We start from the raw sequence: 24,585 nt of genomic DNA on the forward strand, positions 1-24,585 counted from the left end.
TAAGCGTCACCATTTTGAATTTTTGTGCATTCACAAAGGGGTTGAGTAATCTTAAATCTAGGATGGGTCTCCAACTGCTGCTCTTTTTTGAAATCAGAAAATACCTAAAATAAAACCCTTTCCATCTGTGCTGTGTGGAAACTGGTTCTATAGCATCCAGATGTGGAAGGGAATCTATTTCCTGTCATAGCAGATTCTCCTGGGAGGGGTCCATGAAGAGAGATGGAGAAGGGGATTGGTGAGTGGAAGAGAATTGAAGTGGATGCAGTATGCTGTGGAAATGATCTCCAAAACCCACTTGTCCATAGCAATGGACTTCCAAGCCTACTGGAAGTGGTAAAGGCAGATGCCGAAGGGAGGAAGGCAGGGGAAACATTGCAGCTGGTAAAAAAGGGGATGGCAGCTCAGGACCTCCACCATCCTATCAAAATTGATGCTTTGATGTGGCAGGTTGTGAAACTGAAGGCTGGGAGGAGGGTGGTTTCCTCCTCTGGAACTGCTGCCTCTTGGGATGAGGTTCATACAGCCTCTATGAGCTCTGGAACTGGGTGGGATGGGATCTCTGCGCTGTCTGGAACCTACAGAATGCTCTCTTCTGGGCTGGTTTGTAGATTCCCAGAGATTGTAAAATAGCCCTGGAATCTTTTAATGTATGCAGAGATTCATCTGTGTTGTCAGCAAACAACTTAGTGCCATCAAAAGGGAGGTCTTCTATCCTACTCTGGACCTCCTTTGGGAATCTTGAGAGCTGAAGCTCTCCTTACACCTACTGCTGTAGAAATCTAATGAGTGGCAGTATCAGCAGCATCAAAAGAAGCCAGAGAGATGTCCTGGCAAGGAGTTGGCCTTCTGCAATAATTGCCTGGAACTGCTCTCTGTGTTGTCGGCAGATGTTCACTTAAGGAGTTCAGCTTGATATAATTTGTACTTCGTCATTAAGGCCTGACGTAGTTGGAGATTCTAAACTGTAAAGTAATTAAAGAATAAGATTTTCTACCAAGGAGGTTGAGATGCTTATGATTTTTATAAAAAGTCATAGATTTAGCATGGTGCAGCTTTCCATGTTTATTAACCCCCTCAACCTCCAAGGAGTTAGGAGATGGGTGAGAAAATAAAAATTCTGACTCCTTAAAAAGATCATCATATTTTTTGTCTGCCCTCCTGCACGTGGGAGGAATTCAGGCCAGAGTATGCCAGATGACCTTTTCAGGATCCAGGAGTGCCTTGTTGACTGACAGGGCAATGTGGGCAAAGGAATCTGTATGGAGAATATTGAGCAGCTTATCATGCAGTTCTTTAATCTCCACAAGGGGGATCTGTAAAGAATCTTCAACCTTCTTGATGAGATCCTAAAACTGCTTAAAATTATCAGATAGGGACGGTGTATGTGGCATGACAATTTCATCTGGGGATGAAGAGATGTTTGCAGTTAGAGAAACCTGATCAGCCCTGGCCTCCTGCTCCTCAAAGGTCTCTTCCTGAGGCTTTGGTCTCCTGGAAAGGGAGGATGAGAAGGGTTGTCTAGCTCTATGAACAGCAGACTTTGAGGCCCCAGAGAATTGATTGCATAAGCCACCCAATATGTCCAAGGGGAAGGTGCATATGGCATGGGTGGTGGAATCCATGAGTGCTTGCCCCAGCAGAATGGTGGCTGTGGATGTCTGTCACAAATGAGTTCAGGTTCCTCAGGAACAGAACCTTCATAGGGGTGGAGTGGAGACCCTTGCATAGATATTTGGAAGGCTGAGGGAAAATCTTCGTCAGAATCCTCCTCCTCTAAGTTATTCGGTAATGGTGGGACAGCAGAAGGAGCTTGAGGTACCACCATCAGTATTGTATGGGTGTTTGGAGATAGAGAAGATTACTCACCTTGTGCAGTAACTGAGGTTCTTCGAGATGGTTGACCCTGTGGGTGCTCTACTTTTGGTGTCTTGGCGCCCTGGGCTTCTAATCAGAGATTTGTAGTAACAGTGCTCCTGTTGGCCGAGCCAAGACACCTAAAGTGGAGCACCCACAGGGACATTCCTCGAAGAACTGGAGGCTCTTGGTACTGGAGAAGTGCAAAGTACCACCATATGTACCAGACAGGTGAGTCCAGAGATCTGTCAGTACCATATTCTGGGCATGAGCTAAAGTAACAGTAGCCAAAGGAGTTGACGGTTTCAAACACTCCGGGGGGGAATCCGGACAGATCTCAAGCTGTCTTTTTCAGTACCACTTTAGAGCTCTTCTTGATGCCATGATCTCCTGTGGGTACCGATTGTCTCTCAGAGCCCGATATTTTAGGGTCTATATGCTTAACAGAGCTCTCGGTAGCTGAGGAACCAGCAGCCTTGTGGGTACCATGTTGGAGACCAATGGGAGCTGATGACTTAGACTTCTTTGAGGTATACTCCCTACCTGGAGAACTCAGGGTACTGTCTTTGGAAGACTTGAGAGGAATCTTGATCTTCCCCTTAGATGCCCTTGGGGGAGTGTGGCTCAGAGACAGAAGAGGCAGCTGACTTACTCAGAGACTGGTATATAGGGGGGCGCTCCTGGCCTGCATCAGAGGCTGGACGCAAGCGCTCCATTTTAAGGAGTTGAAATTTTATTTCCCTGTTCTTTCTGTCTCTAGATTTTAATGCCAGAGAGAAGCTGCACTTTTGGGAAATATATGTTTCCCCAAGACAAGGGATGCAGTGGGAATATCCATGGCCAAAAAACCAACTAATACAACAACTATTACTAAGTACTAACTACTATAATAAAGAAACTACAAAAGCTAAGAGAACACAGTTGGGGCAAAACTCAACTTGGACAACTAGCTAAGGCTCCATCTCAAGCTGGGGAGGCTCAGAAGGAACTGAGGATAATCAGCCATGCAGTGCTATATAGCAACAGCATGGGGCACAAGACTAAGTAACATGCATGTGAGGGCTAAACAGACACTGCTATGAGAAATCTCCAACTGAAGGTGCAGGGGGCGCAAGGACACCTAGAGTGGACCACCCGTAGGGACACTACTCGAAGAAGAAAACGCCTTATTTATATATGCAAAAGCAGCAAAAAACGGACACAAAACCTACTTTTATCTCTTTTGCAGTCACCTTTAAAAAACAGGTCAAAAACCATAAAACATTTTTAAATGACAAAACTTACCTGCGCTAGGTGTATGAATATGGTTCCCAGTGTTAACATCCCAAAAGATACCTGTTCCCATGGTAAGTTTAACATCTCCTGGATGAAAGCAGCATTCTCCAAACATGGCTGCCTGCTGGTCAGCTACCTACAGTGCAAACACACATACAAATTACTAACAGTAGATAATTTTTGAAGCACAAGATTTCCCTCATCTCCCAATACATATATTTCACACTTTAGAATAACCATATTCATACTTTAGAATGCACATTTCCCTTTCTGAAACAAATAATAGAATCAAAAATTTTTATCCATGGCCTTTTTGTTTTTGATTTTCAAGGTTCTTCTTCTGTTTATGTTAATCATAATGAACCAGATTCTAACATCTTTGCTCACACTGTTGATTTCAGTAGTACTACTCGCAGAATAAGGTAATACTCAGACAATGGCTGGTACACATCGCTGGGTAAGTGTATACTTAAATAGAATATTGCTTATCATCTATATCTGTTAGGAACTGGTATAAAGAATAAGCTAGTTCTAAACTGTTTCTGAGAAGCTAATGGGTAAGGCCCTATCAAATTCATGGTCCATTTTGGTCAATTTCACGGGCACAGGGTTTAAGAAATAGTAAATTACATTATTTCAGCTATTTAAATCTGAAATTTCACAGTGTTGTAATTGTAGGGGTCCCCCAAAAAGGAGTTGGGGGGAGGGGCAGAATCACAAGGTTATTGTGTGTGTGTGGGGGGGGAGGGTTGCAGTACTGCTACCCTTACTTCTGTGCTGCTGCTGGTGGCGGCACTGCCTTCAGAGCTGGGCAGCTGGAGAGCACAGAAGTAAGGGTGGAATGGTGTGGTATTGCCACTCTTACTTCTGCGCTGCTGCTGCTGGGATACTGCTTTCAGAGCTGGGTGCCCAGCCAACAGCTGCTGCTCACCAGCCACCCAGCTCTGAAGGCAGCATAGACTTAAGGATGGCAATAACGCGACCACCCTAAAATAAACTTGCAACCCGACTGTATTTTCCTGTCAGGCCATGAACCCCCAATTTGAGAAACGCTAGTCTCCCCTGTGAAATCTGTATAGTATAGGATAAAAGCACACACAAGACCAGATTTCACAGGGGGAGACCAGATTTCATGGTCCATAATACATTTTTCATGGCCGTGAATTTGGTAGGGCCCTACTAATGGGCAAGGCTCCTTGTTCTACACAGCATATCTAAATAATTATCCTTTATCCTACATAAATTATAAACAACAACTTATCCTCTTCCAAGCAATCTCCCCCTGCTGGGAAAATTAGACCCACAACATGAGGATTGCTAGGTTGGTTACAAAGCTTTTTGAATATACATTTTTAATACAGTGGAGAAATCTCTGAATTCCAGGCTAGTCTAGATAACTTGCAATTATTTTATGCCACAGCAACCACTCTAGTTTTTGAAATACTGCTTCCTGTCTCCATTTTTTTCTATGGCCTGGTCTACACTACGGGGTTAGGTCAAATTTAGCTGCGTTAGGTCGATTTATAAAGGACTGTGTCCACACAACCAACCCCGTTCCGTCGACCTAAAGGGCTCTTACAACCGACTTCTGTACTCCTCCCCGGCAAGGGGAGTAGCGCTAAAATCAACCTTGCTGGGTCTAATTTGGGGTAGTGTGGACGCAAATCAATGATATTTGCCTCCGGGAGCTATCCCAGAGTGCTCCATTGTGACCGCTCTGGTCAGCACTTGGAATTCCGATGCACTAGCCAAGTACACAGAAAAAGCCCTGGGAGCTTTTGAATTTCATTTCCTGTTTGGTCAGCGTGGTGAACTCAGCAGCACAGGCGGCCATACAGTCCCAGAATTGCAAACGAGCTCCACCATGGACCGAAAGGGAGACACTGGATCTGATTGCTGTATGAGGAGAAGAATCTGTGCAGGCAGAACTCCGATCCAAAAGAAGAAATGCAAATATATTTGCCAAAATCTCAGAGAGCATGTTGGACAGAAGTTACACCAGGGACACACAGCAGTGCCGCGTGAAAGTTAAGGAGCTCAGGCAAGCCTACCAAAAGACAAAGGAGGCAAACAGTCGCTCCGGGTCAGAGCCCCACACATGTCGCTTCTATGAACTAGCTGCATGCCATTCTAAGGGGGGACCGTACCACTATCCCACAACTGTCCATGGACACCTGCAAGGGGGGAATCTCACGGAACACGGAGGAAGAGAAGAATGCGCAGCAGGCAAGCGGTGAATCCATTCTCCCCGGCAGCCAGGAACTTTTCATCACCCTGGAGCCAATACCCTCCCAAGGCAGGATCCCCGACCCTGAATCCGGAGAGGGCTCTTCTGGTGAGTGCACATTTGTAACTACAGTACAGGGTTTAAAAGCAATAGTGTTCATGGTCACCTGGTTGAAATAGGGGAATTTTTGTAAGGGAGCAATAAAAGGACCCCATTCATGCTGGGCTGTTTGCACTTGGCTAAAAGGGATCATCCCTGTACAAGGGTTAACCGGGGCTTGACCCTCTCCGGGGTGACGGGGACCCACATCGGCTCACTACATACAGTTATTGTTCGGGGAATTAGTCTGTCCGCAGGGGTCTTCCTCGGCAGCCCTTGCGGTAACTGAAATAAACAAGGTAAGCCCAGGCCAGGGTCAGGGTGGGAACAATGAGTCACAGGCTCAGACCCTCAGGCAGGGCTGAGCAACAACAGTACAAATAGTGTCAAGCCCAGGCCCTAGATCAGGGCAATGCAAAGTCAGAGCTCAGGCCCTCAGGCAGGGCTGAGCAACAACAGCATAAACAGTAGGGAGCCCAGGCCCTGGGTCAGGACGGGGAACAATAGGTCAGGGCTCAGGCCCGCAGTCAGGGCTGAGCAACAACAGTACAAATTAATAGTAAGCCCAGGCCCTAGGTCAGGGCGGGGCAACAATGCTGAGTTAGGAGCTCAGGTCTTCAAGCAGGGCTGAGCAGTAGCAGTACAAACAATAGCAATAGGCCCAAGCCTCCTCAGGCCTGGGAGAGGGGGAGACTGCCACCCACCAGTTGGGTGGCAGGGGGGACGCAGGCCCTCCTGTTGGTGTCACTAGACATAGCTACCAGGTAACTCGGGAGGGTGGAAGGCCATAAGTGCCGATGAAACCCCCCTGCTCTGGGTCTAAGTGAGCCAAAGTAATTCCATCTTGTGAACTTTAACCAGCCTCAATGCTAACAGCCTAAAAGCAGAATATGTAACAGTCAGCTTTTTTAGCAGACAGCTGCAGTTTCGCTCAAGCTAGCCAAAGCAGTAGTGATAAGGAAGGGGGAGAGAGGGAGGGGGAAGTCTACTGCGTTTAGGCCCGCAAGGCCAAAGATAAACATGCGGACGGGAACTTTGCTAACACGCCACAATGTAGTGCCTACTGTAACTGCTGTAGGGAAGGGAGAGGTGGAGGGGAAACAGAACAAAAGGCTCACACAAACAGCTTGGAATATAAAATGGGAAACTTGCTTGTATTTGTTGCGCTTCTGATTTGAGACATGCTGGTCTACTGAGTGCCTTTTCGAGATCTCGAATAAACTTGGTTTGCTTTTGCACCCTGGTGCGTCTATTGGTGCGACGCACACCGGGCAACGAACCCCCTGTTGCCCCCTCGGGCCTCTGGGCCGGCAACAGTTTTGGCGCCCAACATAGGGCTCGAGGCTGAAATTTAGCCTTGCCCAGATCCCTCCTGGAGGCCGATGGATTAAGACAATGACCGACGCCCAGCGCGCATTGGTGACTTCATCAGGGGCCTCGGCGGAGACGTGGTGTGATCGACTCCAGAGGGCACAACAGTGCAATGCACACGGACAGTGGAGAAGCAGTTGCGGGCGACGGTGAGGAACCGGTCCCTTGGATAAGGTAGGAACAGTCCAGTGGTGTGGACTTTTACCTGTTTTGACCTGGGGACGCACAGTGTCTCCCTAGAGTATGGGGCAGGGACAGAGTACAGCCGGCGGGGCACAGTGTACACCCTTAGAATGCATTCTAGGAAATTGGGACCTGTTTGGGTCAGATTCGATGTTTAGGAGTAAACTAAAAAGGTTCTGTACAGTTGACTGGCCTCAATACCAGCTAGAGTGCCAGGAAAGGTGGCCACCGGAAGGATCACTTAATTACAACACAATCCTTCAGTTACTTTTGTTTTGTCAGCGAACAGGTAAATGGAATGAACATCTCTATGCATATACATTTATGATGTTAAGAAATAGGACTGATATTTTGCACAAGTACCATTTAACTCCGACAAACTCAGTAGTAACTGCTGCTAATCCCCAGGACCCTCCCACAGTTGTAATGGCAGAATCGGTGTCCCCTTTGGCTCCAACACCCCCACAGGCTCCAGAGAGTACCCCCTCGGTGGGATTGTATCCGTTGATTACTGAGAATGTGGTAGCCCGTCCGGGAACGCAGGATCGCGCAGCCCAGATTGTGCCAGTGTACTCCTATGTTCCTTTTAACCCAGTACACCTAGCTGTCTTTATGGTAGAAGCAGGGGAATTCTCAACGCATCCAAATCGGTTTATTTCAATCTTTGAAGGGTGTTTAGCTAGCCATAAACCTGACTGGGATGACTGCAATATACTTATGAGAACCTTGTTGTCTGAGGTGAAGCGGAATCAGGTTATAGCTAAGGCTAAGGAGGAAGCACAGAGAAGGCATAATGAGGATAGAGAAGGCAAGCCCCTGCCTGAGGTTGCTATCCCCATAGCGGACCCCCGGTGGAATCCGAATGAGGAGGGGGATTTGAGAATGCTTAACTCCTATAAGGAGTTGCTTTTGTATGGCCTCCGGCACTCGGCTGTCCGACATAACAATTGGGCAAAGCCTTATGAGCTAATCCAGGAATCAAAAGAGAGACTGGTGGCTTTCCTACAGCGCATTCGGGACACCATCTGGCAGAGTACTTGCGCAGACCCAGACGATCAGGCAACTGAGGCAATTATAAAGGGTATCTTTACCAGCCGTGCGGCCCCTGATATTAAAAGGAAACTGCAGAAAAAGGAGGATTTAATGGGAATGTCTATGGCTCAGATTTTGGAGACTGCAAATAGGGCTTATACCCTTAGAGAGGGAGAGAAGGAAAAAAGGCAAGTAAAAATGATGGTAGCAGCAGTGCAGGCCAGCGGCAGAGGAAGGTCACAAAAAGGTGGAAGGGGCCGGGGAATGAGAGGCCGTGGATGTGGGCGCCCCGGTTCCCAGGAAAGGCGCCTGGGTCGCAACCAGTGTGACATATGCCGAAAGGAGGGACATTGGAAAAATGAGTGCCCCAAAAGGGACGGTACCCCTATGATGGCAGCGGAGGATCAAGAATAGGGGTGTCAGGGGAGACAGACCATCCTGCTCCCGGAACCCCGAGTAAAAATGAGGATGGGAAATTCAGAAATAGACTTTTTAGTTGACTCTGGAGCGGCACAGACCACTGTAAATCAACCCCTTCAGTTGCCAGTGGCAGACTCCCTCACAGTGGTGGGTGCCACAAGGAAAGGAACTAAGTGCCCAGTGTATGCCCCAGCGGAATGTGCTTGGGAAACAAAACTATCTCACAAGCTGGTTTACCTCCCCGATTGTCCAACACCCCTACTAGGACGGGACCTTCTTTGTTGCTTTGGCGCCACCCTGCATTTCGCTCAAGATGAGATAACCCTTACCTTACCTCCCGAGAATGCTTGGATAATGACCCTTGCAGTTGAACCCTCAGCCATGCAAGCCCCAGAGTGGAGCCAGTGGGAGGACCAGGTGTATCCCCTTGTCTGGGCATCAGGGGTCCCAGGGAAGGCAACCCATCAAACTCCTGTTCATATTCAGCTTCTCCCAGGAAAAAGCCCAGTGCGAATCAAACAGTATCCGATTAAGAGGGAAGCCAGAGAGGGACTGCAAGAGACTATAGATCGGTTCCTAGAGTACAGTATGCTACGAGAATGCCAGTCAGCTTGGAACACCCCCATTCTGCCCATGCAAAAGCCCAATGGCACGTATCGGCTGGTACAGGACTTAAGGGCAGTCAATGAGCGGGTTAAGACTCTGCACCCCCTTGTTCCAAAGCTGTATACACTGCTGGCCTCTATAGGGGGGCAGTATACCCATTTCTCGGTCCTAGATTTAAAAGACTCTTTTTTCACGATTCCAGTCGACACCCAATCTCAGGAGATATTCTCCTTTGAGTGGGAGGACAAACAGAGGGCTAAAAAGCAGCTTTGCTGGACAGTATTGGCCCAGGGATTTAAAAATTCCCCCACTCTGTTCGGCCAGGCTCTGGCCAGAGACTTGGAGGAGTGGAATAATTCGGACAGAGTCCTCCTCCTGCAATATGTAGAGGACTTGCTAATTGCTGCTGTGGGTCTAATCCCTTGTCTCAAAGCCACTGTGAGCCTCCTGAACTTTGTTGGACTCCGAGGATACCGGGTAGCTTGGAGCAAGGCTCAAATTGCTCTTTCAGAAGTACAGTATTTAGGTTTTCACATAAGGCAGAGAGAACGGCAGCTCTCAAACGAAAGGAAGGAGGCTATCTGCCAAGTTCCTATCCCCAGCAACCGTAAACGGCTCAGGGCATTTCTGGGCATGGCAGGCTTTTGCAGAATATTGATCCCAGAGTATGGACTGTGGGCTAAACCTCTGTATGAATGTGTTAAGGGAGCAGATCATGACCCCTTTCACTGGTCCCCAGAAGTGGACAGGGCATTTAAAATCTTGAAAAGGAAGTTGATGGAAGCCCCAGCCCTGGGTCTGCCGGATCTCTCTAAGCCGTTCCAACTGTATGTGCATGAAAGGAAAGGGGTAGCCCTGGGAGTACTTACTCAGTTATTAGGCACCTGGAAACGTCCCATGGCATATTTCTCTAAACAACTGGATCAAGTTGCCTAGGGATGGCCGGCATGCTTGCAGGCAGTCGCAGCCACTACCCTAGTGCTTGGGGAAGCTGAAAAACTGACACTGGGAGGAACTGTACAAGTGTATATTCCCCATATGGTCCAAGCCCTGCTGGACATTAAGGGTGGTCTCTGGCTCACCCAGGCTCGGGTTGCTCGGTACCAGGCGAAACTGTTAGAGAACCCTGAAGTTACCCTGCAAACCTGTCCCTCCCTTAATCCAGCTACCCTGCTACCAGAAACAGAAAAGCAGGAACATGACTGTCTGGAAATCATAGATGCCCAATACTCCAGCCACCCAGATTTAAAAGATCAACCACTCCCAAATGCTGACTTCGAATGGTATACCGATGGCAGTAGTGCTGTTGTAGATGGGCAAAGGAGGGCGGGTTATGCTGTTGTGACTCTCCATGATACCGTGGAAGCTGAGAGTTTACCTGCTGGGACATCTGTCCAGCTTGCTGAACTAGTGTCCCTGACTCGTGCACTCGAGCTGGCAAAAGACAAACGGGTTAATATCTTTACTGACTCAAAGTATGCTTTTGGGGTATTGCATGCTCACTCTGGTCTGTGGAAGCAAAGAGGAATGCTGACAGCCCAAGTCTCCCCGGTTAAGCATGGGTCTCAAATTCTCCGGCTTTTAGAAGCGGTACAACTCCCCTCAGCAGTAGCGGTGGTGCATTGCAGAGCCCATCAAAAGGAAGATCAAGATGTAACCAAGAGCAATGCCAGAGCAGACAGGGAAGCCAAACGCGCCGCTACCCTGAAATCACCAACAGAGGAGAATGCCCAAATGCATGCCCTCATTCCATCAGTAGGTGAGCTTGCAGCCCCTCAGTACTCCCATGATGACAGAAACCTGGCTGACAGGCTCGGTCTCCGGGAAAAGGAGTGATGGCTTTATTCCATAGAGGGAAAAATCCTCCTGCCCAAGGGCCTGAGCTGACCAGTGTTGCAAAAACTGCATCAAGCCACCCACGCAGGCAGAGAGGCTCTTACCCAGCTTATGAATAAATATTTTCTAACCTCTGGACTTAAACCCCTAGCATCTCAGGTACAGGCTGAATGTTTAATTTGCCAAAAGAATAACCCTCGACCAGGAGTAGCAGTGTTGCCAGCCACCCTGGAACCTACCCCAGGCCCAGGATTGGTGTGGCAAATAGACTTTACTGAGTTTCCCCGGACCCAAGGGTACAGGTACCTCCTCGTCTTGGTGGATCGATTCAGTGGATGGTCCGAAGCCTTCCCATGTCATAACAACACTGCCAAAACGATGGCTCTTAAGTTTGTCAAGGAGATCATTCCCCGCTTCGGGCTCCCCCAGTGGATGGAATCTGATAACGGAACACACTTCACATCTCAAGTTGTTCAAAAGATATCAAGTGCCCTGCAAATCCCCTGGAAGCTCCACACACCATGGCGACCACAAGCCAGTGGAGTAGTGGAACGCACAAATCAGACACTCAAGCGACACCTCTCAAAGGTTTGTCAGGAGGCCTCTCTTAGGTAGCCTGATGCATTGCCCCTTGTGTTACTCCGCATTTGTGCTCTCCCCAAGGGCAGGTTAGGGCTTAGTCCCTTTGAAGTTATGTTTGGAAGGGCATGGCCTCTGAACGGTACACCGGTTCTGGCAGGAGAGTGGGAAATGGAGTGTGGTTTCTTGTCTCAGTACATGTGCTGTCTGTCTGCTGTTCTTTCTTCTCCTCACAGATACACTAAAGATTCACAGCCTCTTCTGCTGAATACCCCGATCCACTCCTTGCAGCCAGGTGACTCCATTCTCATTCGAGTGGAAGGCCCAGGAAGGAGAACCCAGTATTTTCGATTCCCTTTGGGGTTGGCTACCTGGTCTAGGGGGACAAGGGGGAGGCATTGTTCGCCTCCTGCTCACAGGTGTTGTGATATGTTTTGTTCTTTTTCTTTTGCTCGCTTGCTGTAAAGTGCTCATACATAAGATTTGTACCTCCCATTCCCCAGAAGTTCCTTTATACCCTCTCATTGATGATCCCAATTGCATGGAGCTCAATCGCATTTTGTCTTTAGAGTATGAGAAAACTCTGCCAAAGGTTTGTTGAGTGTTCTCAAAGGAGGGAATTGTTGGTGTCACTAGGCATAGCTACCAGGTAACTCGGGAGGGTGGAAGGCCATAAGTGCCGATGAAACCCCCCTGCTCTGGGTCTAAGCGAGCCAAAGTAATTCCATCTTGTGAACTTTAACCAGCCTCAATGCTAACAGTCTAAAAGCAGAATATGTAACAGTCAGCTTTTTTAGCAGACAGCTGCAGTTTCGCTCAAGCTAGCCAAAGCAGTAGTGATAAGGAAGGGGGAGAGAGGGAGGGGGAAGTCTACTGCGTTTAGGCCCGCAAGGCCAAAGATAAACATGCGGACGGGAACTTTGCTAACACGCCACAATGTAGTGCCTACTATAACTGCTGTAGGGAAGGGAGGGGTGGAGGGGAAACAGAACAAAAGGCTCACACAAACAGCTTGGAATATAAAATGGGAAACTTGCTTGTATTTGTTGCGCTTCTGTTTTGAGACATGCTGGTCTCCTGAGTGCCTTTTCGAGATCTCGAATAAACTTGGTTTGCTTCTCCACCCGGGTGCGTCTATTGGTGCGACGCACACCGGCCAATGAACCCCCTGTTGCCCCCTCGGGCCCTCTGGGCCGGCAACACTCCCACTCCACTGTGTCCCAGCCTGGGGCCCTAGCAGCGGCAGAAGATCTGCTGCTGTCAGTGGGGATCCTGGCCGCAACACACTGACATGGGCTCTGGCAGTGCTGCAGCCAGACTAGGGTTGGCTGCCTCCAGGCTACTTCCAGACTCCCCCAAGGGCAGTACCTGGGTCAGGGTGTTGTCCTCTGAGGGGGTCCAGCACCATTCATTCTTCTGGGTAGCGGGCGCAGGGCAGGCCCGACAACTCCTCCGGGTAGCGGGCGCAGGGCAGGCCCGGCAACTCCTCCGGGTAGCGGGCGCAGGGCAGGCCTGGCAACTCCTCCGGGTAGCGGGCGCAGGGCAGGCCTGGCCAGTCCTGGCGGCTGCCTTACGCCGCAGAGTTTTCCCAGTCACAAGCTAGGCTGGAGGCATCTGGCCTCTCCGGCGGCTCGGGCCTTACTGAGCTCTGAGGGCGAGCCTTTATACTTCCGGGTCGCCGCCTGACCCTCTGAAGGGCGGGCTCTGAGCTCCCTTTATCGCCCCACCACAGTTAGGGAACCCCATTGCAGCAAAGCCATCCACTATGACCTGCACATTTCCCAGAGTCACTACTCTTGATAACAGAACGTCAACGATTGCATTGGCTACTTGGATCACAGCTGATGCCACAGTAGATTTACTCACTCCAAATTGATTCCCGGCTGACCAGTAGCAGTCAGATGTTGCAAGCTTCCACAGGGCTATCGCCGCTCACTTCTCAACTGTCAGGGCAGCTCTCATCTTGGTATTCCTGTGCTTCAGGATGGGGGGAAAGCAACTCACAGAGTTCCAGGAAAGTGGCCTTACGCATGCCAAAGTTTCGCAGCCACTGTGAATCATCCCATTCCTGCACACTATGCGGTCCCACTAGTCTGTGCTTGTTTGCCCGGCCCAGAATTGGCGTTCCACTGTATCAACCAGCCCCAGTGCCACCATGATGTCCCGATTGCCAGAGCCCGTGCTTTCAGGAACGCCTGTGTCCATGTCCTTATCAAGATCCTCCTCGTGCTGGCGTCTCTTAGCTTGGTTCTGCATATACTCCAGGATAATGCGCGAGGTGTTTACAATGCTCACAATAGCAGCGGTGACGGTGAGGAGCGGACTCCATGCTTGCAGTGGTATGGAGTCTGCAGGAGAGCAGAGTTGCAGCGGAAGCGGTGGATGACGATGGTTAGCACCGCGCAGATTTCTGACAATTTGTAGAAATTTGCTATTGAGACTGAGCTCATTTACAAGAGCAGGAGAGCAGAGTTACAGCGGAAGTGGTGGATGACGACGGTTAGCAGTCCTACTGCACCATCTGCTGACAGCAGCACCAAGGACACAACAGCAGCAGTGACAGTGAGCTGAGCTGAGTGGGCTCCATAATTGCCGTGGTATGGCCTCTGCAAGGGGAAAAGGCACGAAGCGATTGTCTGACGTTTCTTTCACGGAGGGAGGGGCGACTGATGACATGTACCCAAAACCACCTGCGACAATGTTTTTGCCCCATCAGGCATTGGGAGCTTAACCCAGAATTCCAATGGGCGGCGGAGACTGCGGGAACTGTGGGATAGCTACCCACAGTGCACAGCTCCGTAAGTCGATGCTAGCCACGGTAGCGAGGACGCACTCCACTGACTTAATGCGCTTTGTGTGGACATACGCAACTGACTGTATAAAATGGATTTCTAAAAATCAACATAAAATCGACCTAATTTCATAGTGTAGACATACCCTATCTCAGACTTCAGTTTTCTCATTTAAATCGAAATTTTATACAAGATGATTCCACCAGAACCAATGCTCCACTTACTAAGCAGCCTACTGGACCTAAATCATTTAGCAAACTGAAAATTCTGCAACAACTTCAAGTAAAAGTTCAAAAATGGTGGTTTTAAAATAAATTAAATGTGAAGATGAATAATGCCATCAGTACATTATATCCTAAGTCATTTTAATATTAAATTCAATCAAAATCTCAATGTTCTTGAATTTATTTTATACAGTCCCCAATTTTCAATATGCCACTCCATTTTTTTCTTCTTTTTTTAAATACACAACATTAATAACAAACGGGTTATAGAAGCATTCAAGGGAAGGTTCGATGTTTTGGCACCCGGCAAACGGGACAGTAGGGGCTTTCAGAAATCTGGAAGGTAGAGGTGGTAGTTTGTGTTCCCCTTTGTGGGTAGGGACACAGTTGAAGCTTTGGGGTCTTTAATTCCTACTTCTCTGACCCCAACCTCTGACCCCACCCAGCTACTACCCTTATTGCTCCTACTATATCCACAACTGTCTCCAACAATGACAGATAAGCAAATTACTTTTAGAAGGAAATCTCCAGCTAATCAGTGAAACAGTTATAAAAGCTGACATTTAAACTGGTTTCAGCGTTTACATTCCATTGAGATGAATGGAGCAGTTGTTGGATGTCATTTTTACATTCAGCTCATATTTTATTTACGTATAGGTTTTCTACAGTATTTGTTACCTCACAAACAGTAATGGATTTCATCAGCCCTATGGAGGTAGTAAAGTATTATCCGTACTTTACATATGGAGAACTAAGGCACAGAGAAATTAAAGCCCCAACTGCTGCAAGGGAATCCATTAGCACAGACCCTTTTGCACCCATGTGGAATCCCAATGGAGTTATGCTGAGTAGAACCCATTGCAGGATCAGGCCCTAAATAATTGGCCTAGAATACCACCGTGTTGTAAGTCCTAGTTCAATGCTTAACAACAAAGTTACGTTCCCGCTCTGCATGGCTTGCTTCACACCGTAAGGGTTAGAAACTTTTCCTTTGTTCTAAATGAAAGCAAAGATTTTGGAGCAAAATTTAACAACCAATTCTGCAGTCATGGAATCTCAGGAAACACAGGACACAAACAACGATAAACTAACAATTATAAAGTCAGACAGACAAGAGTATATTTACATAAAATAACGCTACTCACTCAAGTACAATAAAAAATCATTAAAGATTTTCACTCACCAAAGCCACTATTGGAATAGGTACCCCAAATATTTCAGCATCAACTGAACCAAAGCTGTGACTTAAATAAATGTTTAAAAAGTCAGTGCACTGAATTGACAATTTTGAGAAATTAAAAAATAAAATTTAAAATAAGTCCTCAACATACACATCATTCAATGTTACTCATTTTTTTTTAATTTACAGAAATCATGAAGTTGTTTTACCTTTTTCCAGTATAAAATACCAATTTGGATCTACAAATCAGACAAATATGTGCAACTACAAATATTTACAATTTAAATTATTTTTGGCTTCACTTAACACATTACTTTTTAAATGTCTGCAGAGATTTTTGTGATCTTTTTTCAACAATAATTAATTTAATTATTAGATGTTACATTTTTGTTTAAGATTCTTCCTGCATACGTACTTTGTGTCCTCTACTGGAGGATATATAGACATCGGTATTGAAAATAATTTGCTCAAAACAGAACTCCAACACATCTGAAATAATAGAGAGAATTAAAAAAGTTAACCAGTCTCAAAGAACAATCTACAAGATTATGTTAATAGATTCATACCTGAAAGGGCTCAAAAACCCCTGTTGAACTGGCATTTGAATAATCTGTAGCATACACAGAACCTAGCAACAAAGGAACAAATAAATTTTTAAATGCCTAAATATTCAGAGAGAGTTATTTGAAGCAAATATATGTACTATAAAGAGTCTGATGGCCTCTATTCAGCCCAAATTCACTAGTCTGCACACCCAAAGACATTTTAATTCCACCATGCTGTAAAGGGAGGGATTCTATCTCAATCTTCTGAAGTGTCCTGATAATGGCCTTATTTTTTCTGCATGCAGTTGCCCAGAAATGGAATGACACATTCCTAGGCTTGGCAAGCCAGTCAACAGACTGATCAAATGATGTTAATTGACTGCCTATTATCTAACAAAAGTCATATATTATCAAATATTCCAGCAACAATACCCTGACGCACGTAGTAGCCTACCTTTTTGACTGCATCGTGTTGTTTCATCAGTTAGTAAGCCTATCTAAATGTCTTGATCACTCACTTTACTACATGTTAATATCACCGGTTGGAAAAAAGATGAATTAACTGAAAGTTGATCTAGAAGATTCCAGACAATCAAGAAGCTCAAACTATATATATATATATATATATATAAAAATTGTATACCAAGCCATCAATGTACATGGCAGTTTACAAATCACATTAAACAAGTTAAAATACACGGTCCCTACCCTGAAGAGCTTCCAACCTAAACTGACTAGACAAACCTACTGAAATTAACTCAGAAGGCAGAGAGAGAAGAAGGTACATGGTCATTAAACCTCCTCCCCCAAAACAAAGAGACTAGATGCACAACCATTAAGCTGCTTGGAGAGTTTGCCTGCTGCCAGTTTAACATAAATTCATTTAAAAAATATTTTTAATGGCTATGTGTTTCTTTAATTTTGGTTTTCTCTTCTTTTGTAACTGTTCAGTCTTGAATGTTTACATTTAAATGCTAACTTAACATTATTAAAATAAGTAATTATTATTCTTTCCTTTTTTAGAACTTCATTTCATCGCGTTTTATGTTTTTCTGAGTTAAAATAACTGAGTTAATTAACTTGTTTTTTGTAACAGTCTAAGACTATGCCTACTGGGGACTATAAAGTCTTACTCTTTTTTGTTACTGTTCTAATAAATTAGTGCTTTAAAATATCTGACCATTTCTGACAATATTTGATCAGTCAATTGACCAGGTATTTTTGGATCAAACGCCCAATCCTAGATATTCCATCTATTACCATATTAATTACCATATATCATGATTACAGGGCTATGTCAAGGCTAGGTCATGGACAGCCAGACCTAGTGATCAGAGCTGGAGTCCACAGTCAAGAGTTGAGAATCAGCATCAGAAGCAGAAGACAAATTGGAGACGAAAACCACAGGTCGGTAACCAAAGTCAGGCTGAGTCAAAGGCAGGAGACAAACTGGAGAGCAGAACCACATGTCAGAGGTCATGAACCAAGACAAGTCAGGATACCAGGAAGTCAAGCCAGCGGAGCAGGAGCAGGAGCAGGAAGCAGAAGGCACACAGTACAGAGCAGGATAGATCCCAGTTGTTCAGACGGCTTCCTGTTCCTGTCTTAAGTAGGGCCAGCAGGCCAACTGGCTGCTTTGGGACTTCACCAATAATACATCAGAGGCAGAGCTTCAAACTGGAGCTAGGCTTTATGGGTCCTGGTCAGCAGTTGTCAGCAGACTGTCAAGTGGAGAGTTGAAATCTGGTGGCTTCTGTGGACCTGGATTCAAGGCTCGTGGGTTGTGACAGGCTAGCTGCACCTCCTTCCCCTTTGTGGTCTCTCTGCATCCCCTGACATGTCAAACCTCCTATCCTGGGATGGACTTTTGCAATTCTCCTATTTTTGGACTTGACCCTGGGCTACAGTGGCCTGCGTATCCACCATTCTTACCCTGCAGGTCTGACTGAGCTCAGGCACCTGCGGTTCTTCCCTTATGGAGTCTGTGACCACTGGTATACAGTGATCAGACTGCAGTGATCAGATCTTAAAACAAAAGTATTGTTTACATGCGCAATAGGAACAAAGCTTTCAGATTAAATGTATTTTTAAATAAAACAGTCTACAAGCATATCTATCTTACCTGAAGTCTTACTATCTTCTGATGGTAATCTAGGCAAGCCTAATATCTTCAAAAACTGCCTGTTCAACCCTGTGTCTCTGACTAGATCCCCCAAACAACTACCGTATCCTTTTCTTGAGAGGGTATCCTATTTTAAACTCTGGTTACTGTTTTGTTCCTTTTTTTTTCATGGGGCTTTTCCTCCCATCAAAGCTAATAGTTTTGGCAATGTACCTCAACATCTCAAGTGTTTGCTGAGAGGTGGCTCCCTTGAGCCCCTCTTTTCTTTTTTTTCTATTTTTTGGGCCAGCCCCATACTGAGTTAAACCAATATATTCATACAGCAAATATCCCAATAACCAGACCAACATTCAGTATTCATATGTAGCCCCAATCCGTCACACCTAATGTGGCAGTTGGGAATAATATTAGGGGAATGCATTCAACATCTGCTCAGATTTGAAATATGTTTTGTTTAACCAGAGCTTGCAAACTCACCTTTGGTGAGTTTATATAACAGCCACGTGTCAACTGTTCCAAAGCAGCAGTTATTTTCATTGGCTGCTTGTTGTACCTGAAAACAAACAAACAAAAAAAAGTGTGTTCAGTGTGGATGTGAAGAAAGGGGTACATTTTTTCTCTCTCTCCCCCTTCCCTGTTTCCAAATATTTAATTGGGGGACAATAATATGCATGTCCTCAGAAAATAATTCTCTAATTGACAATATTTCCTCTGGGAAAGGGGTATTAATCACAGGAAGCTCTAGTGCCAGGCACTTTACAGAACCATTTCTCCTCTCCAGCACAGCAGACCAACCTCTATCCCCCGGCTGCCTGGTCTACACTACAAAGTTAGGTTAACATAAGCTGCCTTGCATCAACCTAGTTGTGTGCGCGTGTACACTTAAATTTGTCTCCCAGCAACATAAGTATCCTGTTAGAGTAACATAGTAACACTACCTCCCTGAGTGGCATTTAGCCATGGTCGATGTACTAAGGTCGACACAATGCTAGTGTAGACATTGTGTTACTTATATCGACCCGAACAGTCTTCCAGCAGCTGTCCCACAATGCTTGACACTGACCGCTCTGGTCACAACTGTGAATTTCACAGCCCAGGGGTCACAGAGACCAGAAGGCCCCCTTGCTTTTCAAAGCCCCGAGAATTTTTGAAATGCCTTTTCCTGATTGTCCAGCTTGACAAGCATACCTAGCAATTCCCCATTGTTGTGTGCAACGTACCAACTGACCACCAGCTACATGCTCCAGATACACTCCAGCTTTGTGTAGACAGGAGATATTGCATCTCCTGGGTCTGTGGGGAGACTAAGCTGTACAAGAACAGCTATGGACCAGCTGTATAAATGTGAACATCTGCAAATAGACTGCACTGGGGATGCTGGAGGAGGAGTATGACAGGGATCAGCAGCATTGCCGAGTGAAAGTATAGGAACTTCATTACGCATACCAGAAGCCCAAGGAGGCCAACAGTCAATCCAGTTCAGAGCTGCGGACCTGTCACTTTTACAAAAAGCTGCCTGCCAAACTTGGCGGAGACCTCGCTACTACCTAGCAGACCACCATGGATATCTCTAAGGAGCCCAGGTCACAAGCCCCTGCCATGAACAGCGAGGATGAAGAGGTGTTAGAGGAGGAAAAAGGAGGAGGACGGGGGACATGTGACTGGGAGGCAGGGTGCTGGGGGACTTCAGCTATGCTGCAAGCCAGGAGCTGTTTGAGACTCCACCACAGTCTAGTCAGGCCCAGCAGTCGAGCCTGATGCATGAGAAGGATCCTCGGGTAATTGTGTAAATATATTTCCCCTTATAGTGATTTCGCCCCCAACTTAACAGGACATAGCTATTGGCTTTTCATTAATTTACTCATACAAGAAGAGGTAGCAGTATGAATAAAAAAGGTAGCATTGTTATTTGCTTTTAATTCTGCTATAGAGTTAGGTCATGTGGAGCAGTTTGTTTATGCACATCAGAGATGTCCCTTGAATCCTCCTGAGAGAACTCAATGAAATTTTCATGGAGGTACTCCTCTGACGAAGGTTTCTAGGGATGGCAGCCGTATTTCTTCCTTGCAATAGAATGTGTTCCCATGCCAGTCAGTGAGAACTTCAGCAGGTACCATTGCAGCACACTGGGTGGCAGCATATGGGCCCCTGATGGCTTCAGGACATCATTAGCAGCTGTGTTTTCTCTGCCTTTGTCACCCTCAGGACTGGAGTGAAATATCAGCTAAAATCACCACCACTTGTGGAAAATGGTGTCAGTATTCAGTGCCATTGCCCTGTACTCGTAGTTTCATGCAACTGAGCAAGTCCCTCCTCATTTTCCTCACCCCATGTGAGTCATACTCACCAGGACTGGTGCCGAGAGCAGGGCCGTGCACAAGCATTTGGAAGCAGAAGACAATAAGCATGTCTTGTTTAAAACTGTAGGGGAGCAAGGGAAGGGAGTTCTGAATCTTAACTTTTAGTTTCTGATGTGGCTATACTGACTATACCTCAGTGTTTTATCTGCAGCTGCTGCCGTTTCAGCTTTGAATGGTTCCCCCTCCACACTCACAGAAAGCCTGGGCCAGATAAGGAAGAGGAAGAGGAGGACTCAGGATGACATGTTCAATGAGATCCTGTAAGCCAGTGCTGCATCAGACCATGAGCATCACCTGGAGGGTGAACACTGTAGACAGCCTGGAAAAGGAAAGAGCAGACAGGAAAAAGGTCCAGGATTCCAGGTAGAAAAAGGAGAGAGAGATGTACCAGGACATAATGGGGCTCTCTAGCAGCAAACAGAGATGCTGCAGACTTTTGGGAACATATAGGTTCAACAATCCCAGGCTCACTTCCCTTTGCAGTCCATGGAGAACTCCATTATAGCACTTCACTACAACTACCTTCAGCATTCCACTTGGCTTCAGAGGCCACATCCCTACCCCTACCACTCCATCCAGGCGGAACATTAAGGACAACCATAGCTTCACATATACAACAACTGTGGCATTCATAGGACAGTATGTAGATAAAATGGATATGAATGTTCTTTCCCCTTGTTAAGTTCTGTTCAAATACATTAAAAATTATATTAATAGCTTTTAAATTGCACAGATTTTTCTTTGCACTGCTTTTGCACTGTTACTGAATATTATATTAGTTATAAAATAATTAATCTTTATTAATTCACAACATACCCTGCAGAGTGCCTAGCAGTTCTGAAAGCACCCACTGACTTGGTACTGCAGAGTGTGACACAACTCATAGGATCAGTGACAAACACCACAAAATTAATAGGTGCTTTGATAGTGTTATGTTCACAGATGTACATCACGCACCACACAATTCCGAACAGGCCCCAAAAGAGCATAGCCAGATAGAACACAGTACACCACAAAGCATTACTGTGGCTCACTGTTAAAGAGCTCTTTTAAAGCCTTCCTGAGTTGTATTGCTCTATGCTGAACTCATCTAATAGCCCTTGTGACTGGCTGTTCAAATTCGGCAGACAGTCGCTCTACCTTCGCCCTGCGTCCTGGCAGTAACTTTCCCCCTTTTTTTCCACAAATATGATGCAGGACACAATAGGCGGGTATAATTATTGAGATTTTTTTTTTCACTGAGACCCAATCTTGTGAGTAAACAACGCCAGCGTCCCTTCAGTGTACCAAAAGTGCATTCAACTGTCATTCTGCATCTGCATCTGCTGAGTCTGTAGTTGAATCTTTCCTTGATGCTGCCTAGGTGGTCAGTGTACAGCTTCATGAGCCAAGGGAGCAAGGAGTAGCTCAGTCCCCCAGGATCCCTACTGTCATTTCAACATTCCTAATGGTAATCCGCCAGTTGGGAAAGAAAGTCCCTACTTGTAGCTTTCTGAACAGTCCTGTGTTCTTAAAGATGCAAACATCATGCATCTTCCCTGACCAGCCAACACTGATGTTGGTGAAGCATCCCTGGTGATTCACCAGAATTTGCATAACTATAGGAATGTAGCCCTTTATGTTGATGTACTCTGTGGCAATGTGGTCTGGTGCTGAAATAGGGATATGACTGCCATCATTGCTCCATTGCAGTTCAGGAACACCATTACCGCAATCCTTCCACTATGTCCTGTACATTGCATAGGGTCACAGTCATGTGTAGCAGGAGACGAGTAATAGCCCTGCACGCTTGCATGACAACACCCCCACACAGTGATTTCCCAACTCTAAAATGATTTCCCGATCATCGGTAGCAATCCAGCATTGCAACTTTCCACAGCGCAATTGCCATTGTCAGTGCAGCTCCACTTCTCCAGTCAGTGCAGCTCTTATTTTGGTGTACCTGTGCTGGAGAGCTAGGGTAAGCTTGGCGCACAGATCCAAGAACGTGACCTTGCGCATCCGAAAGTTCTGCAGTCACTGCTCACCATCCCAAGTCTGCATTACGATGTGATCCCACCAATGAGTGCTCATTTCTTGGGCCCAGAAATGGTGCACCACCATCTGCAGCTGATCTATGAACGCCACCAGTAACCTTGAATTGGTTCTCACTGTGTCACATAGCAATCTGACCACACTGATTCAGTTTTTCTTATGGCTCTGCAAATAGAGGATAGTGCATCCTGTGTTTGCAACACTTATGACAATAGCGCAGAGCTGTGTAGGCTCCATGTTTCAGTCAAAAATGACAGACAGTGAGGAGGGCCATGCAGTTTTGTGGGATTTTTTAAAAAGGTGTGAATATTATGGGATGGAGATAGTTGCACACTGAGAAGTTGGACTCCTTGCTCCCAATCACTCCTGTGCAACTCAATTCTACCTCACCATGCAGTGCCAAAACTTTCCAAAAGACAGCACTGGACAATGGCAGGTTGCGCAAGGAGATACCTACCCATGATGCACCCACTGTGCATCAACACAAACTCTCCTGATAAGTATGCACAGCGCCGACACAAGGAGCCAACTACGCATGTGCACAAGCGATATGCTAACTGTGGCGGCTTTATTTTGATGTAACTTGCATGGACCAAACTTTGTAGGGTAGATACGGCCAGCCCCTAAATGGCAGTTTTTGCTCCTGTGCACATACAGTTTTGCATGCTTTGTCACTGCCAAAGGGAGATTAGTTGCTCAGCCTTTTTTAGCAGTGGCACATAAGAGCCCTAATAGGGTAAACCTGGAGACTTTGAGGTGACTTTTAGTGGAGTTCGGAAATGAAGGCAGTGGAAGAGGAGATATGAAGAAGTGATAAAAAAGTGTTTTGTAGATACGAAAAAGAAATGCTAAAAGAAAAATAAGAATTCCTAAAAAGATGCCCTTGCCAAAGGAAAGCAAATAGGGCTGTCCATTTTTGCTTCTTTATGTTATATAAAGAAAGCCTGAAAATTATTATTTCCCTACTTTCTTCTTTAAAACTAGAAATTCAGATTTTGCTTATCCTATTTTTCTTGAAAGACTCAAAGGACAACCAGAGAACTTGCAGAATGACCAACTTATTGAATTTAGTGAACTTATTGAAAAGGGAAATGATTTTTTAAGTCAGAGCTTTGGGGTTTTTTGTTTTTTTTGCTTTTTTAAATACCAATTACTAGGGAATTCTTGGGAGAAAATAGGTCTTTAACTGAAGACTCAGCACCCTCCAACTCTTTCAATAAGTCCTTATCTGAAAGAGCCAACAAGTCCACCAACAAATCCAGGGAAGACCATATTTTACATTCCTGATATTTTTATGTTAGGACAAACAGGGTAATAGATTAAAAATAATAATAACTTTTAAAGTCTTCCTTATTCATTGTAAAACAAAAGCAAAAAACAAAGGACACCCCCCATTTCTCTTTTTAAAGAAAATCTGAAAGTAAACACACTGATAAATTAAGTAAAGAGAAAGAAAAGGAAAAAGCCAAGTCAAGGAATGAAAACAGGAGACACAGTGAGCTCATTGTTCTTTAGAAGGTTTGATGCTAACACAATATAATTCACAGAAATGTTTAATTTTACATATCTGGAACTGACACTATACACCATTAGTCAAGCCTTTAAAATTACATAAGTAATTACTAAGTAAGTGGAGATCCTTTTTGTTGACCACTATGTTACTGATTTCTATAAATCTGTAAGTGTTGGGATAAGGCAGACTGGAAATGTAACATTGTCGAAGATAAAATACAAATATACCACATTGTTACACAATAAAGTGCAATTCACTTTAAAATAAATTACAATAAAAATTATGTTGTATAGTATTAAGATTAATAAATCAAAAATTACCAAACTAGCA

The 24,585-nt window shown here is 45.7% G+C and overlaps 2 protein-coding genes across 3 annotated transcripts in view; one reads left to right on the plus strand and one right to left on the minus strand.

Annotated features, from left to right (window-relative positions):
- The window catches only part of GK5 (glycerol kinase 5), a 96,657-nt gene that overhangs the window by 44,257 nt on the left and 27,815 nt on the right, over positions 1–24,585 (minus strand). For both annotated transcript variants that reach the window (XM_034781078.1, XM_034781079.1), the window contains 5 exons: positions 18,826–18,901; positions 16,248–16,309; positions 16,097–16,170; positions 15,685–15,745; positions 3,142–3,268 (listed from right to left, as the gene is read on the minus strand). In XM_034781078.1, the coding sequence (XP_034636969.1) occupies positions 3,142–3,268; positions 15,685–15,745; positions 16,097–16,170; positions 16,248–16,309; positions 18,826–18,901 (400 nt within the window). The remainder of the gene's footprint in view (positions 1–3,141; positions 3,269–15,684; positions 15,746–16,096; positions 16,171–16,247; positions 16,310–18,825; positions 18,902–24,585) is intronic.
- Positions 9,967–11,051, plus strand: LOC117882589. The gene has a single exon (XM_034781080.1). The coding sequence runs from the start codon at positions 10,109–10,111 to the stop codon at positions 10,904–10,906; it is 798 nt and encodes a 265-aa protein (XP_034636971.1). The 5' UTR covers positions 9,967–10,108; the 3' UTR covers positions 10,907–11,051.

The sequence above is a fragment of the Trachemys scripta genome, chromosome 9 (assembly GCF_013100865.1).
Source record: "Trachemys scripta elegans isolate TJP31775 chromosome 9, CAS_Tse_1.0, whole genome shotgun sequence".
Taxonomy (NCBI): Eukaryota; Metazoa; Chordata; order Testudines; family Emydidae; genus Trachemys; species Trachemys scripta.